The 15,179-nt window shown below is 42.9% G+C and overlaps 3 protein-coding genes across 3 annotated transcripts; 2 read left to right on the forward strand and 1 right to left on the reverse strand.

Moving 5' to 3' along the window:
• The first annotated feature begins 105 nt into the window (after positions 1–105).
• Positions 106–3,024, forward strand: abracl (ABRA C-terminal like). The gene is made up of 3 exons (XM_060041684.1): positions 106–253; positions 719–784; positions 1,241–3,024. The coding sequence occupies exons 2-3, from the start codon at positions 724–726 to the stop codon at positions 1,423–1,425; spliced, it is 246 nt and encodes an 81-aa protein (XP_059897667.1). The 5' UTR covers positions 106–253; positions 719–723; the 3' UTR covers positions 1,426–3,024.
• A 550-nt stretch (positions 3,025–3,574) lies between these two features.
• On the forward strand, positions 3,575–10,993 carry heca (hdc homolog, cell cycle regulator). Its single transcript, XM_060041685.1, has 5 exons — positions 3,575–4,059; positions 5,904–7,113; positions 8,672–8,838; positions 9,943–10,097; positions 10,468–10,993. The coding sequence occupies exons 1-5, from the start codon at positions 3,903–3,905 to the stop codon at positions 10,630–10,632; spliced, it is 1,854 nt and encodes a 617-aa protein (XP_059897668.1). The 5' UTR covers positions 3,575–3,902; the 3' UTR covers positions 10,633–10,993.
• mtif3 (mitochondrial translational initiation factor 3) lies at positions 10,978–14,322 on the reverse strand. Its single transcript, XM_060041683.1, has 4 exons — positions 14,190–14,322; positions 12,931–13,405; positions 11,939–12,090; positions 10,978–11,794 (listed from the first exon to the last, which is right to left on the reverse strand). Exons 2-4 carry the CDS (start codon positions 13,400–13,402, stop codon positions 11,546–11,548), a joined length of 873 nt encoding a protein of 290 aa, XP_059897666.1. The 5' UTR covers positions 13,403–13,405; positions 14,190–14,322; the 3' UTR covers positions 10,978–11,545.
• Between the last annotated feature and the right edge of the window lie 857 nt (positions 14,323–15,179).

Here is a 15,179-nt window from a genome sequence, read left to right on the forward strand (position 1 = left end):
CCTTCTCCAAATGCATTGAATTTTTTTCCACAACATTTTCTAGAAGTACAATCCTTAAATTAATACATAAGGGCGTTTGTAATTTTATGTTAGCGGAAAAGTCGGTGCCATTGCTTTAAGTCAGTGTCGCTCTATAGCTCTTTTCCTATTGGGCCACGGTGACATGACGTAGAGGGAGGGGCAAATTCCTGACTCTTGTCTAGACGCAATCACATCTCTTTCGACAAGCTCCTAAGAAAAAGATCATCTTCAGGTAATAGAACACTTTAAACTATAACATACTAATATTGTGTTCTAGTGTTTTCCGAAACACCTCATACGTTTACCGAATGAGGTCATTTTAGCCTCGTTGGCACTATTTCATTGAGTCTACCCAGGGCTTAAATTAGGTAACGGGCGTTTAACAGTCGGAAGCTTTGTCTACTTTCAGATATCTGTTTGTCTAAATGTTTAAAACTAGGAAAGTTCTGGTATTTGACAGGTATACGTAATAAATTGAGTCTCAATGTTACATTAGAAGAGCCATAACTGGGGTACGTCAGCTATATGTAAATGTACCACGATTATCACTTCCGCATTACATTCAACCATAGTGGCTATATTTGGTCAGCTAAAATCAAAGGTTAATCATTGTTATTTTGCATCCTATCGTCTTGTCTTGTTTTAAGCAATGTATTAATCAATTGATTAATGTAAATTACTTTTGTCCCTCCTTTAGTCAAAATGAATGTCGATCATGAAGTTTCATTGCTTGTGGAGGAAATCAAACGTCTTGGGAGTCCAAGTAAGTTATATTTATGTTTTTGGATTTGTGAATTGGTTAATTCTGCAATGCATTTAGGAAATTCACAGATTGCTTTGCATTTATAGAGACGATTATAACTATATATTATGCTCAATTCACAAGGCTTATCACAGATAAGAGAGATACAGTGATTGACAATCAGTGAATTGTTTCGTCACAATGCATTGCATTGTCTTCAAAACTGCACTATGTAACTTTTGTACTGCTTTCTTAAGAATTGAACGTACCAATCCGTGACATTCCACCCCAACGTGTGAAAACGACAGTCACACAATTGTAGCTGTAACTCAAGCCACTAGAGTTTGCTAATGGGAAGACGTACATAGTGTCGATTTAAAACTTTCTGCTTTTATCCCCTGTGAGAGCCCTATATTTGCTTAATCTGACAGCGATTGTAATTCTCACAATCCTACTAAGCAAACCTTTGTCATGCAGACGCCGAGGGGAAGACAAGTGTGAAGTTCGGGGTCTTGTTCGAAGACACCCGGTGCGCCAACATCTTTGAGGCACTGGTTGGCACCTTGCGGGCTGCCAAAAAGAGGAAGATCATTACGTTTCAGGGGGAGCTGCTACTGCAAGGGGTCCACGATAACGTTGAAGTTGTCCTGCTCGCTGAGTGACACCTCTCACTCAGCGAGGTGTGGGGGGGAGGGGTCAGCATTGAGCATATCTGGGTCATGTGAATCATTCCAAATACTTATTTTTAGCAATAACATGAGCTCGGATCAATCACCTAATTTCATCGAGGTGGCCCTCGTCAATCACTGACTGTGATTGGTTGACAGTATTTCTATGGACTGTGTCTCTGTCAGGGCCCAGCTGTTAGGCATGGTGACCATTTAATTATTTGACATTGAATTACAGCTACATACAGCTTATTTGACCCTCTTATCTTTGTTTTTGTTGCTTGTTCTCTCCTGGGCAAGCGTGACTATTTGCCAAAAAAATGAAATACCATTTGGGAGCCTTAAAGATACTCTGATGTGATGTGACCAGATCTGCTCTTAATCTTTTAGACCCAGATTTCAAATAAACAAGCATGGCCGTTGTATAAGTTGCTAAGTGAACAAACTGCTTAAGCTGGCAAGACACCATGCTACGTCTACATCACTAATGAGCTTTGGGGTTTGAAAACGGTCACAAATTCCATTTAACTTCTATCACATTTTTTTAAAAATAAAATGAAAAGTTCACCCTCGCGTGCGCAAACAGTCCAGCAATCATGGATCATAAAAACGATCTACCGCGCATATTTTATGGACCTTTAAGACTATAAACGCACAGATCAGGAATGCAAAATGTATATCAAGATATGCCTTTTTATGTATACTATGTATGTCACTGTGGTGAAAATGTACTAGGAAATGTGGCCGTCAATCTCAACAAAAAAGTCTCACTCACAAGCACAGTGGGCTGATTCGAGATGGATTGTGGATTGCACAGAGCCACTGGGTTTCATTTTAGACCACAAAGGGCTACATATGTTCTTGAAACCAAGCCTTACAGGTTCTCCTACAGTGAATATGCTGGGGTCCACCATGGGTCACCAAATGACCCTTTTTATTGTTTACATTGGGTGATTTTTACTACCTCTGGTGTACTTTGTAATAGGATGACGTTAGACCAATATTCCTTTTTCAATCTCAAGGAACGGGGAACAAAAATACCTAAAGCCAGACTTATTTAATTTGATGTTTGTATTCATACCACTGTCTGAGGGTACCTATCGGGAATGTTCCTAAAGTTGAACAACAAAGTGATTTCCATTGTATGACCTTTGCAAATGTCTTATCATTTCAATTGTTGCCAAATGGAGCTTTTGCAATGTTGTTTCTCAGGACCAAATATAAAAATGTTTCAAAGACTTGTGATAGATGAATATCGTCTACACGATGTCCGTGTTTAGGAAATATCAAATTTACATATTGCTTAGATGTAATAGATTTTTTGTTATATTTACTTTATTTTACATTACTTCTCAAACTCCCTTTTTCTCTTATATCACATTGCTTATTCTTGATGCTGAGTGTTTATGTCCTTTAAGTAAATGATATGCTATATGGTCTTTGATCAGGATAAGGGGAACTCTGATGTCATATGTGCAACAACCACCATGTCTTTTGACTTGGTGGTTGTTGCACACTTTACATTCAAAAACGTTATCATTGAAATGAAACACATCCAATTGGATTGTAATAAAAATCGTCTAGAAAAAAATATTATTGTGATTCATCATTTTTAATTAAAATTGAGTGGTCTTTTTCAGATACCAGTCCAACAGAATACTAGAATACAAGTAATACTAGTTTCTTACCATGTTTGTTGTATGTTCAACTTTGAGTATATAGCTGAGGAGGGGTTGTATCCTGATATTTGGATTAGTTTGAATTGTCAATGCATGTCCGAATGAGCCTGCATGCATTGCAGCAAAGTTCCTTTTTGATGTAAATCTATTCAGATTTTATTATTTCTAACGAACTGATTAGGTAAATAAATCGTGCTATGTATGAACAATTTGGCACCTATGTAACATTACATCAATTCTAAATATCATAAAACATTTTAATCTCAAAGTAATGTTTTTTTACTACAAGAACACAAAACCTTTTGATTGCAATGTTGGGAATATGTTCCACCGCGTGTTGAAACAAGCTTGAATGCATACATCATTTGCATTGTTGATTTGTGACCTGTACCAGGTAGGTAAGGTCACAAATCCTGCTCGTCACTAATGTTTGGGACTCCGCTGGTCGCTCTCTATTTATGGGCGGGTCGCTGTGACGTCAGGGGCTGGCAGAAAACAGCAACTGACTGCGAGCACGGAGAGCAGGAATCAAAACAAGAGACGGGCACGCCTTCTTTTGCATAGGTTACCTTTCTAGACTAGCATTATAACCACTGGTAGAGTGCATGAAAATAAGACTGTGGATTTGCATTATCATAGAGAAGACAATCTCGCCACCACGTCTTATATTAGAAAGACGGCACCAACAGAAGCCTCCATTTTAGACAGGTAGCCCAACATGGAATCAGCAGAAATGTCAGTCGCTGACAGTCGTTGAGAGTGCCTGTAAATACATGGTGTCAGTGCTGTAAAATGCCCAACCAGAAGAACATCAAAGGGAAGAAAAGCAAACGCACCAACAGCAGCGGAGATGAACAAGAAAATGGAGCCAGTGCGACTGCAACAGGGGGGGCAGCCACAGCAGCTCTAGTGGGGGCGACTGCTGCACCTCGGAGCGGGCGCACAAGTGGTAAGAGTGGTCTAGTGTGCAATGTTTATAACAATAAAGCAGCCTGTGATGCAATGGTTTCTCCTCAGTAGCATTCAAGAATGTGATCTCGAGTTGCATGAGTTATGATTAACTGGCTGCAAATATGTTGTTATAAACACTTAATGCAGTTGTCATTTAAAATGTAATCGACGTAGAGTCGAATATCTATAGGGAGTATATATTATTGGATAAGGCCCGACATATTTTGTCTCATCTTTATGACGCGCACCGTTTCCAGTTTTCTTTGGGGGCGGGGGGGTTATGGCTTCATTGAGTGTTATACTCTTTTTAGCGCCTTTTCCACCTTTGGGGCAGGATAAGCAAGAGTGACAGGCTACTTATTTTTGTAACGTTATGCACATGTGCCCATCGTCGCAGTTGCACTCTGTTTGGAACAGTTGCGATGAACTATTATATTATGATGATGTACGCATAGTAGCCTACACAAGTTACAACGCACCTAGACAATTTGCAACAATCAATTGACTTAGGCTATGTTCAAAATGGTTTTATTCTAAGATCCCTTATTCCTTAACGGCATATGCATTTTAATTACCTACTAGTGTGTGTGTGTGTGTGTGTGTGTGTGTGTGTGTGTGTGTGTGTGTGTGTGTGTGTGTGTGTGTGTGTGTGTGTGTGTGTGTGTGTGTGTGTGTGTGTTTGAAATAGAGAGAGAAACTTGAGACTATTATTTGAAATAAGACATTTCCTACACATATTGTCATTCATTCTTTATTCTATGAATAAAAAAAATAATGACGTTTTAATTTGTCGCTTAGAACTTACAACTTTGACCTTCTTATACCAATGACAATCGAAACAACAGTCTCCTGTTCTGTGTGATTCTTAAAGTTCCACGCAGAGAGCTGGAATCGTTTTGAAAAAACTCTCTTAAACATAAACATATTGAATTTTGTTAGTGGTATTTATGTTCATGAAGTACCCAGATGAGTAACAAGAAGGACGATATCGTTTCTCACAACAATTATAAATTTCTTATTTTGTGTATCAAAGAGTGTTTCATAATAAGCATAACAATTTCCGGAGATAATGAATTACCCTCAACATCCATCATTTGAGAATGTATAGGCCTATGGTTCACTTTAAAGCTGATGGGTAAGATTAGAGCATTTTAAAGAGACAGAGCAGTATTTAAACAAAAACCAAAGAAACGCCACCTCCCTCTCTGTTCCCTGCCTCCCTCCGTGTCTGCTGTGGCATTCACCCACCTGTGGGGGAGGCGGAGAGATCAGGGATGAGATGCGCTGATTGGGCATAAATTAACTGGATGTCTATGGATGGCTATGTTTTTTTTATAATGAATCTCTTGTTCTCATATTATTACTCTTAAAATGAACCTGAAGTTCCTGATAATATTATTTTTGTCCTCTATATTTATATCAATATTTAATAGTCCCAAACTGAATAAGGTATGAAAGTTAATGACAAACTGAAACGTGTGACACACACTATGCTGTAGCAGAGTTTTTTGTTCTCAAGTTGTGCCATGTAATTATGATGTATCATAATTAGGTAAATGTCTTTTTTTACCAAAAACACACTTCTTTCATTCACTAATCATTGATAACTAATCTATAATCACTATATACTACATACATGGCATGTATGGCATATTCCCACATTCTGCCCAATATTTTCACATTTTCAATGATGGTTTCAGTTGATGACAATGTTAATGAAGCACAAGATGTAGCTTATAATTTTCCTTACTGTACTACCTAAGATGAATATGTTGTATATATGTATATCCCTTAATTACTTAAACTTCTGTTCCCGCCGCCGCCCTGACACCTATCCCCCAGAAGCCCCATGCGCCACCCCCCTGATCTGCAGCCTGGCGCGCCCCATCGACCTGGACAAGGATGACTACCAGCGCGTGCTCTGCAACAGCGAGCTCTGCCCCTACGGCAACTGGATGCACCTGCAGTGCTTCTACGAGTGGGAGAGCTCCATCCTCATCCAGTTCAACTGCATCGGCCGCGCCCGCTCCTGGAACGAGAAGCAGTGCCGGCAGAACATGTGGACCAAGAAGGGCTACGACCTGGCCTTCCGCTTCTGCTCCTGCCGCTGCGGCCAGGGACACCTGCGCAAGGACACGGACTGGTACCAGGTGAAGCGCACGCAGGACGACCGCAAGAAGAAGCCCACGGAGAGGAGCTCCAGCAGGGCCGGCCCCGGGGCACTGCTGGGGGCCTGCGGAGGGGCAGCGGGGGGGGGCGCTGCCGGCTGGGACGGCCTCGCCCTGGACGAGGTCAAGAAGAGCAAAGTGAGTCCGGGGGGAGGACTTGGTGGTGGCAAGCTGATACAGAGAGCCTCCAGCCAGGAGCTGCCTCGCAGGCAGTCCCTGGAGCGGCAGAACTCATCCGAGAGAGGAGCCACGGGTGGGGGAGGAGGAGGTGGGCTAGGGTACCCAGGGCACCACCACAACCCGGGCGGGACGTTTCCCTTCGGGGCTCTGCAGAAGTCTCCCTGCGGCTCCCCGGGACAGTCCCCCACCGCCGGCTTCCCCTTCTTCTCCCCAGGCGGCACCGCCGCCACCCCCTTCGGGGCGGGTGTGGGAGGGGGAGGGCCAGCCACCCGAGGGTCCCGCCACCTCGGCGAGTTCTTCAAGTCGGCCGTGCTCATGGAAAGGAAGCACCTTTTGTCCGGGGCCGGCGGGGGCGGGGTCTGTGGCGGGGGCGGGGTCTGTGGCGGGGGCGGGGTCTGTGGCGGGGGCGGGGGGGCAATCAGCCGCAGTGGAGGGATGGGGGCGTCCCACCTGGACGCCGGAGGCACTGTCCTCCCCCTGGCTTTCGCCTTGCCCCTCCCCCACCGCCTGGCCCACGACGCCGGTCACCCGCACCATTCCCACCACCGCCAACACCTCCACCTCAACCACCACCACCCGGTCCAGTTCCTCCGTCGGCTGGACCTCTCGGAGCTGTTTGCACACGTCCCGCGCCACAAGCTCAACACCTACCACGTCCGCATGGAGGACGACACACAGGCGGGCCAGGGGGAGGAGCTGCGCAGGTAGGAACACGTGTGTGTGTGTGTGTGTGTGTGTGTGTGTGTGTGTGCGCGTGTGCGTGTGCGTGTGCGCGTGCGCGTGTGTGTGTGTGTTTTGTCATACATTATCAACAAATGACCTACCATGCCTACATGGTAGGTCCTAAATATCTCACTTGCAGCATTTTCCTTACTCCTTGTTTTCCATCCTGCCTGATCCCAGACACTGATGTCCCTTTGTACCTATAATACCTGCCCCTTGCAGCTGCAAAATACTTTACCCCATCTGTCATAATAAAGACGGATGATCCGTGAATGCAAACTATTTTGCTGAGTGTGTGCTACACGACCAGATGTTTCATATTGGCATTCCATATCAAAACAGATTTGCGCCGAAGTCTTAGCATTGCAACCATTCCGCGTCATTAGTTAAACGGATCAAATGGAAACACTGCTTATTTCAGTTATGGTTATAGTTTATGGTAAAAAATGTTGAACACACTAAGGACGTTCTACGGCCAGTTCTACCGATGGTAACATATGGACAGTTTCTACATGGCTTGATAATGACTCATCACTGATTCCCTCATTTGGGTTGTTTATGAGCAAGTTCACAGCAGGTAGCGTTAAATTATGTGTCCCAATTCAACTGAGGTCTAATGTATTCATGCATTCCTTTCTCAAGCCAGACCAGAAAGAAAGTTATGTGCCATGGTTTGAATGGAAAGAAAAAGTGGATCACCGTAACTGAAACCAGAGACAATAACTTCATGAACCAAAGGGGTCTTCTTGGATTAGACATAATTGAAGTTATTTATAACGCATCCCCATATATATAAAAATATACACATTTGACAAGAGAAAGGAAACAGATTAAAAACATTGTTTTACTAATTGTTATTCTTGCTACAATTTGACGTCTGTCGTTAAGGGCACCCATTGCCATCCCTATCCTTCCACCTGCTGGTTTCTGGCGAGTTTTCCCGAGTGAGGCCTTTAAGACGAACTATTGTTAAGGGCAACAAAGAAACTTGACTCTGCTTGACCTTCACTGCTTTATGGGTGTACATACTTTGTGCATTCGTTTTGCATGAGGTGAATGTGTGTCAGGTGGGTCTAAGTCAAAGAACATTTTCTCTTTCCCCGTAGCCATGTATTTCTAATAGAGTTGAACGATATGAATAAAGTGGATGTGGAAATTGTTTCGGTGACACTTTACCATGAGGGTACAACAATGAACAATTCATTAAACTTAGTAAATGCAGTAATACGCATTAGCATACCATTACCTAACAGTTCAATTTACTAAAGGTGTTCATGTTAACTAAATTATTAGCCCATTATTTAACGCCCATTACCCTTAACTTATTTTATAAATGAAAACACCATTAGTAAATGATAACTAGACCATAAGTTACCTGTTAGTTAATTGTGAATCAATGCTTATTACTGCATTAACCAATTTTAATCAATGGTTAATCATTGTAAATGAAATTCTAAAGTGTTACCATCGTTTCACATTGTAATATCCTCCATAGTAGGACCCAATAAAGTGTCTAAGGCCCTCTGTGTGGTCCAATAGGTTTATACTGTCGGCCCTGAGCGCCAGCCAGCGCAACGTGGTCAACTGTGCCCTGTGCCACCGGGCCCTGCCTGTGTTTGAGCAGTTCCCCCTGGTGGACGGCACGCTCTTCCTGAGCCCCTCGCGCCACGACGAGATCGAGTACGACGTCCCCTGCCACCTCCAAGGTCGGTGTCCCTTTGTTCAGGGTTTATCCATCGTTTATCGACAACAGATATAGCTGACAATGTTGTTCACGTCTGAATGCTAAGATGCGCATAATTGGTGCAAACTGACACAGGAAGAAATATAATATTAGGATTAAAGCGGCTGTAGGTCAAATGTAAGAGCAATTTTTAATTGCAATTTGTCCAAAATGGCATGGTCATCCATCAGCTATCAGTGAGCGAAATGCTCTCGCAGCATATCTGTTCCTCGTTTACTGCGCCTGCCTCTGTAAGTAGAGTATAATAGTGTAAGAGACAGACCGCTCAACGCTAATTTCTGACCAATCATCCCCTACCTGATTTGTTCCGTGAATACATTTGGCCGGTCAATAACAGGTGTGCGAAATGAGGCAGGTCTAATTTGTAGAAAAACGTATGGAGGGAGGGAGCATATAAGAGATGTTTTTTTTGTTTAGTGTCAAAATATAGCTCTCTTCCACTCTTTTTTGCTTCCTCTCTCTTTACAACTCTGAAATCTCAGCTATTGCTGCTTACATAGTTAGACTAAATAGGGCCTCTCACTTTACTATAACTTAACTTAGCCACAATGTGTAAGAAGTTAGAATCCAGGAAACTTTCAAAATTAAAACCTCAATTGTTCTTTCCAATCTAATGGCTGTGCAACTGTGACACAAACTATTATATCTCTATCTTGACAAAAATGTAATTTCAAAGCATTATTGCAAATAAAGTTGTGATTTATCTGTGATCTGACTAGCTAATTGTCATTATTAGTTGTAAAACAGTTCCTAAACACTTTCGTGAAGAAACATAGAATAATTCTTAGTTTTTTTGTACTTTATAAAATGTGACATGCACATATAGATTAAACATTCAAATAGAAAGAATGTTTAATGTATATGTTTTTCGTTAAACAGTTTTATGAACGTGAAATCTAACACTTGCGTGTCCTTGTACCTTAACTCATATCTCCGGCCTCCCCCTACCATACCAGACAGCATCCACAATGGTATTTGCAGTTCAGTTTCATGTTCTTGTCAAATGGCTGCTGAAGACAAATAAGAGACTTAGCCAACTGTTCTATCCACCATGTCGCTTCAACAGGTAGACTGATGCACCTGTACGCCATCTGTGTGGACTGTCTGGAAGGCGTCCACAAGATTGTCTGCATCAAGTGCAAGTCACGGTGGGACGGCAGCTGGCACCAGCTGGGCACTATGTACACGTACGACATTTTGGCTGCAACCCCTTGTTGCCAGGTAGGTTTACGGTACTGTGTGTGCGAGTTCGAGCGCGAGTTTTAAGCCCATCAGATGCTAAAGAATAACCAAGCGCTAAATCTGAAAGTTGAGCAAGGGCACCAAACTGGGTAAATCGGGTTACTGCAGATGTGCTCTTTCATTGGCTAAAATGTATGTGGCCATAGTTAATATGGCGAGCCCCTGAGCTGGCTCTAATTTGAGCCAATCAGAAAGCCGCCAATAGGGATTTGCAAGTCGAAGCTACGGGCAATAACTTTGATCAAGAACCACTAAATGCAGCAAAAGTCCTATGAATGTCGCAAACATTGGGAGTAGTTGCAGTTCTTTACATTGCACAACAAAATGATTTAATGCTTTATATCTGCAGGCCCGTCTCAACTGCAAGCACTGTGGCAAGCCAGTGGTGGACGTGCGGGTGGGAATGCAGTACTTCTCAGAATACAGCAATGTGCAACAGTGCCCCCACTGCGGAAACCTCGACTACCACTTTGTCAAACCCTTCTCCTCGTTCAAAGTACTCGAGGCCTATTGACAAATATTGCACATGCATGCTAGTGAAGTCGCTTTTTCATTAGCATTCGTTGAAAACAGAAATATCGTTCCTTGGAAAAGGTCTTAACGGACTTTGCAGTGCCTATGTTTCCTTTATATTTCTCCACTTTTTTTACGTAGAAATAGATAGTACGGCTTAAGTTGAATGTGTTAAGACAGAGTCTTCACGCTTCAGAGGGAAAAGTACTGCTACACTCGAAGGGTTGTGAAACTAGTATTTCAGTCAAACACATTTAAATGTGACAGTTGAATGTATCTGAATGCCAAAATTGTTTCCCTTTTCTTTTTTTACAAAACATGAAAAAATAAATCTGGAATAAAGATGTAAAATGTAGGCCTTATTTATTGCATTGGCGACTTTACCTTAAAATGCGTGAATTAAACTTTGCAACTTAGTCTCATTAATTAACAAACCTCTTGGTAGAAACTGTCCATTCTAACACAATTATTTATTTATTTATTCATAATTTATTATCAATTTCATCTTTGCAATTTGATTTTCCTTCTTCTGCAGAGCTCCGTCAGACCTCAATCAGAAAATATACACAAAAGAAACCTGAACCAAGTACCACTGCTTAACCAGACTTTCTATATAGGCAGGATTCCACACAAGGAACTGGTGAGACATTTACACACAAAAATACTCGAAGTTGAAGAAGAAGAATTTCACCCGTCGTCTTGCCAGATAGTTCCTTTATCAGACTTTGGAACTATTTAAGTGCAATGAATGATCCCATACAACTTTTATCGCCAACCTTTCTTCCTCCTCACAGCATGGTGATAAAGCCAAACGTGTACCTCAATGTACATGACCCTCGTACAATAATTCACAAAGTAGCGTCATAGTAGAGTGTTCTCAAAACGACCGAAACGTTCATAGACCTTCTCTCGGGCTACTGTTGTGCCTGGTCCTTGGATGCATCAGCAGGGCCAGCAGGGCTATCGGGAGGCGTTCCGGGCTCGCTGCACTGTGGTGTAGTGTCTGGTGGTGGCGGTTTGCTTTTCTCCTTCTGAGGCGCCAGTTCCTTGGCGGAGGGCGGGCGGAGAATGCACATGGCCCTGCCGTCTCTGATGACTTTGGGCTTGGCAACGAAGCCCACCGTCATCGGCATCTGCTGCACCATGTCGTCCAGGGTCTGGTCCTATGCATTCAAAACGGGGGGGGGAAATAAAGACGTAAACCATTGCATTATAAATGTATATATTATTTTTTTGCAGCATCTCACATTTATTTTCCTTATTTTCCTTTGAGAACCAATCCAGTGGTTCCATATTTCTATACTCACCAGGGCGACTTTGGATGCTGTGCGTTTGGCCCGCAGTGTGATTCGCACGTGGTTCTTCTTTTCTAGCCAGCTCTGGACTTGTTTCAGCTTCGTCGAAAGGTCATGCGAGGCGATATCCGAGGAAAAGGTGAGCTCCTTCACCTGAACAGCGGCTGGGCAAAGTGGACAGGAAGTTCAGATTCCTTGAGTCTGATTATTATCAGCATAGCACTTTGAGGAACTCAGCGCGGAGTAGGCAAACACTAAAACAAGGGAGACGGCACTAAATCATCATTTGTGATTAACTCCAACAAATGGCATGTAAAAACCAATGTCAATTGATGAACCAATTAGAAACAACAAATAAAAATCAATGCTAAATTCTGAACAACTTGGGAAGAGGGTACCAGAGGCTGTGTTTGGTTAGTTTTTAAAAGCCAATTGGTCCAATATCCACAATAAGGGCACACCAGATAGAGGAAGTTAGTGAAGTAATGATGCATGTTGGCTGTGTGTCATGTCTGATAAGGGTGCAGAATTTTATGAGTATGCGAAAAACAGGAGATTATGAAAAAAGAAATCCAAAGAATCCATTATAAGGGTCTGTGGGTCAAATGCATTGGTGAATGAAATGCCCATTGAGAATATCTGTTTTGAGTTGACGGCACCTGCCTCCTTATGAGCCTAGTTTGATTTTAGACTGCTCCAGGCTAATGGCTGACCAATCTCTTCCCTGATTGTTTCGGGGAATCCATCTGGCCTGTCAATCACAGGTGCCTGAAAAGCAACAATTCTCAATGGCTGAGGGAGTAAGGGACCTTTTTTGGTTGTTTAGGTTCAAAATCTTTAAGCTTTCAGCTTTAATAATATCAGTAGCTCCTTACCTTTAAGGGACTACCAATAACACTGCACCTGAAGGATCAGCTCAATCTGCATTTGACACAAGCAGCGAGTCCACTTTGGAACCCAACACAAAAGCAAGAACCCAAAAATGTCCACAAAGCGTCAAGTACCGGGCTTGGCTTTCTGCTTCTCACGCAGCTTCAGCTGCTCCTCGTGGATCTGCTTCCCGCTCATCAGTTGGTAGAGGGGCGGGTCGGCGGAGTCGTCCACCAGCACCAGCTTGAGGCCCTGCTCGTCCATGAGGCGGATGGCGTCGCTGCGGTGCATGTTGCCCAGGCTCTCCCCCCCCACGCCCATCACCTGCAGGAGCCGCTGGTGGATCTTGCGGCCAACGCTGTTGATAGTGGTCCGCGCATTGGGGTCTTGCTTCTTCTTCTTGGGAGGGGACACGACGGCGGCCGGGGGGGTCTCTCCGGCCTCCGTCGAGAAGTGGCCCCCGGGGCCCGGAGGGGCGGTGGGGGGGCCACGCAGGAAGCCCTTCTCCTCCCCGCACGTTGGAAGAGCCCTGGGTGAGGCGGTCCAGCTGGGGCCCGCTCGCCTTGCTGCAAGGCTCAAAGCCCAGCGAAGATGAGTGGCAGACATAGCCTGGAGAGAGAGCGACATGATATCTCAACAGGTGGATGTTTTGTTGTATATTGGCCCAAAATAAAACCTTTTGGAAGAGGTGGGTAATAGGTGGTCATTTCAATCAAAAATAAGTCACTTGTATTCTTGCTTGTGTATTTATAAAACATCTCAGTTTATGCTATATTTTAACATTTCCAAATCCTGATTTATTTACTTTAAAGTGCAAATAATCTGAAGGTTAGCAGTTGCAGCAAACCAACAAAGCATTGAATCTTTTTTGGTCTTTAATACTTTTAGTAATTGGTAGTAATTATTACTGATACAATTATAAATGTTAATACCTGAACAAGAAATATGCTCATGGTGTGTTCATCATATTAACCGTCATGGTCCTGATTGCCCTAAATGCCTTACACTAATCAAAAATACTAATCAAAATAACATTTTGTTAAACGTAAAAGTGAATGCATAACAAGTAACGTGGCAGACAGAGTAAGAGTCGGATGTTAACTCTCTGTGACTGTGTTGACACAAATTACCAAGCACAATGGCATCGTTGCAAGTACAAACTACAAACAACTGATATACTGTTGATGTATGTCCAATTAACTGCTTGAGCGACTGCTTCAAGAACATCGTTCTGCTCTCTGAGCAAATTCAGTGACTGCTGGTTATATTGCCATATGTAACTGTTTATGCTAAGAGAAGGTCAAATTGGACACCCTTTTCACACCAATTCAGTCACAATACGATTACGTGGACGCTGACATTTATTTGCATTAACGTTGCTGTGTTTACTCACTTGTAGTTCAAAGCTTCTTTCTGCTCATGGTGAATCCACGGTGGTCGACCTACCTCCAACTACCATTGGGGATCATTCGAGCGTTGTGTTCCGCCCTTCTTCTTCTTTTTACTGAGGCCAAACTAAATCTAGTCTCATTACCGCCACCATCTGTACATAAGAATAATGGAAATCCTAAATAACTCCTATTCGTTGTTTTTTTTCCTTTATCGTATTATTTTTAACGGATCAAAGCACAATAAAAGATTAAACTGGGGGGGGGGGGGGTTCATAATGTCATTTTTTTGATCAAAATGTTCATGTTTTAGTTCATATTTAATACTTTAAGTTGTACAACAACCTTATTTCTCAAAAAACAAGAAGGTTAGAACAGATCTTACCTTATTACTGTGAAAGGTTAAAGTTTTTCATTCATCCTCGTGTGTGTGTGTGTGTGTGTGTGGGTGGGTGTGTGAATTTGTATGTGTGTGTGTGGTGGTTCGTGTTCCCTGAATTCAAATTATGTAAACACATAATCCTAGATGCGTATGCTGTGTACAGTCACATGGGCCTCTCACAGCTAGAGAGAACTTTTGGTGCAATATATACATTTGTCTGATAACGTCTGTTTTGCATTATGCTTTATTTTTTCCCATGTATTATCCTCACCTGAAAATACAAATAGTTTGTCTGGCAAGGTTGTTGTTAAATGTAAATGTAAATGGACTGCATTTATATAGCGCTTTTCTGACCATCGGCCACCCAAAGCGCTTTACAATGTTGCCTCACATTCACCATTCACGCACACATACACACCATGGAGTCAACCATGCAAGGCGACAGCCAGCTCGTCGGGAGCTAACAGTCAGGGTTAGGTGCCTTGCTCAAGGACACCTCGACACTCAGCTAGGAGGAGCCGGGGATTGAACCAGCAACCTTCAGGTTACCAGCCAACCCACTCTACCTCCTGAGCTACTGCCCTTGTTCAAATGTATTTGCTAAGCAAATTAA

This window comes from Gadus macrocephalus, chromosome 21, assembly GCF_031168955.1.
Source record: "Gadus macrocephalus chromosome 21, ASM3116895v1".
NCBI classification, from domain to species: domain Eukaryota; kingdom Metazoa; phylum Chordata; class Actinopteri; order Gadiformes; family Gadidae; genus Gadus; species Gadus macrocephalus.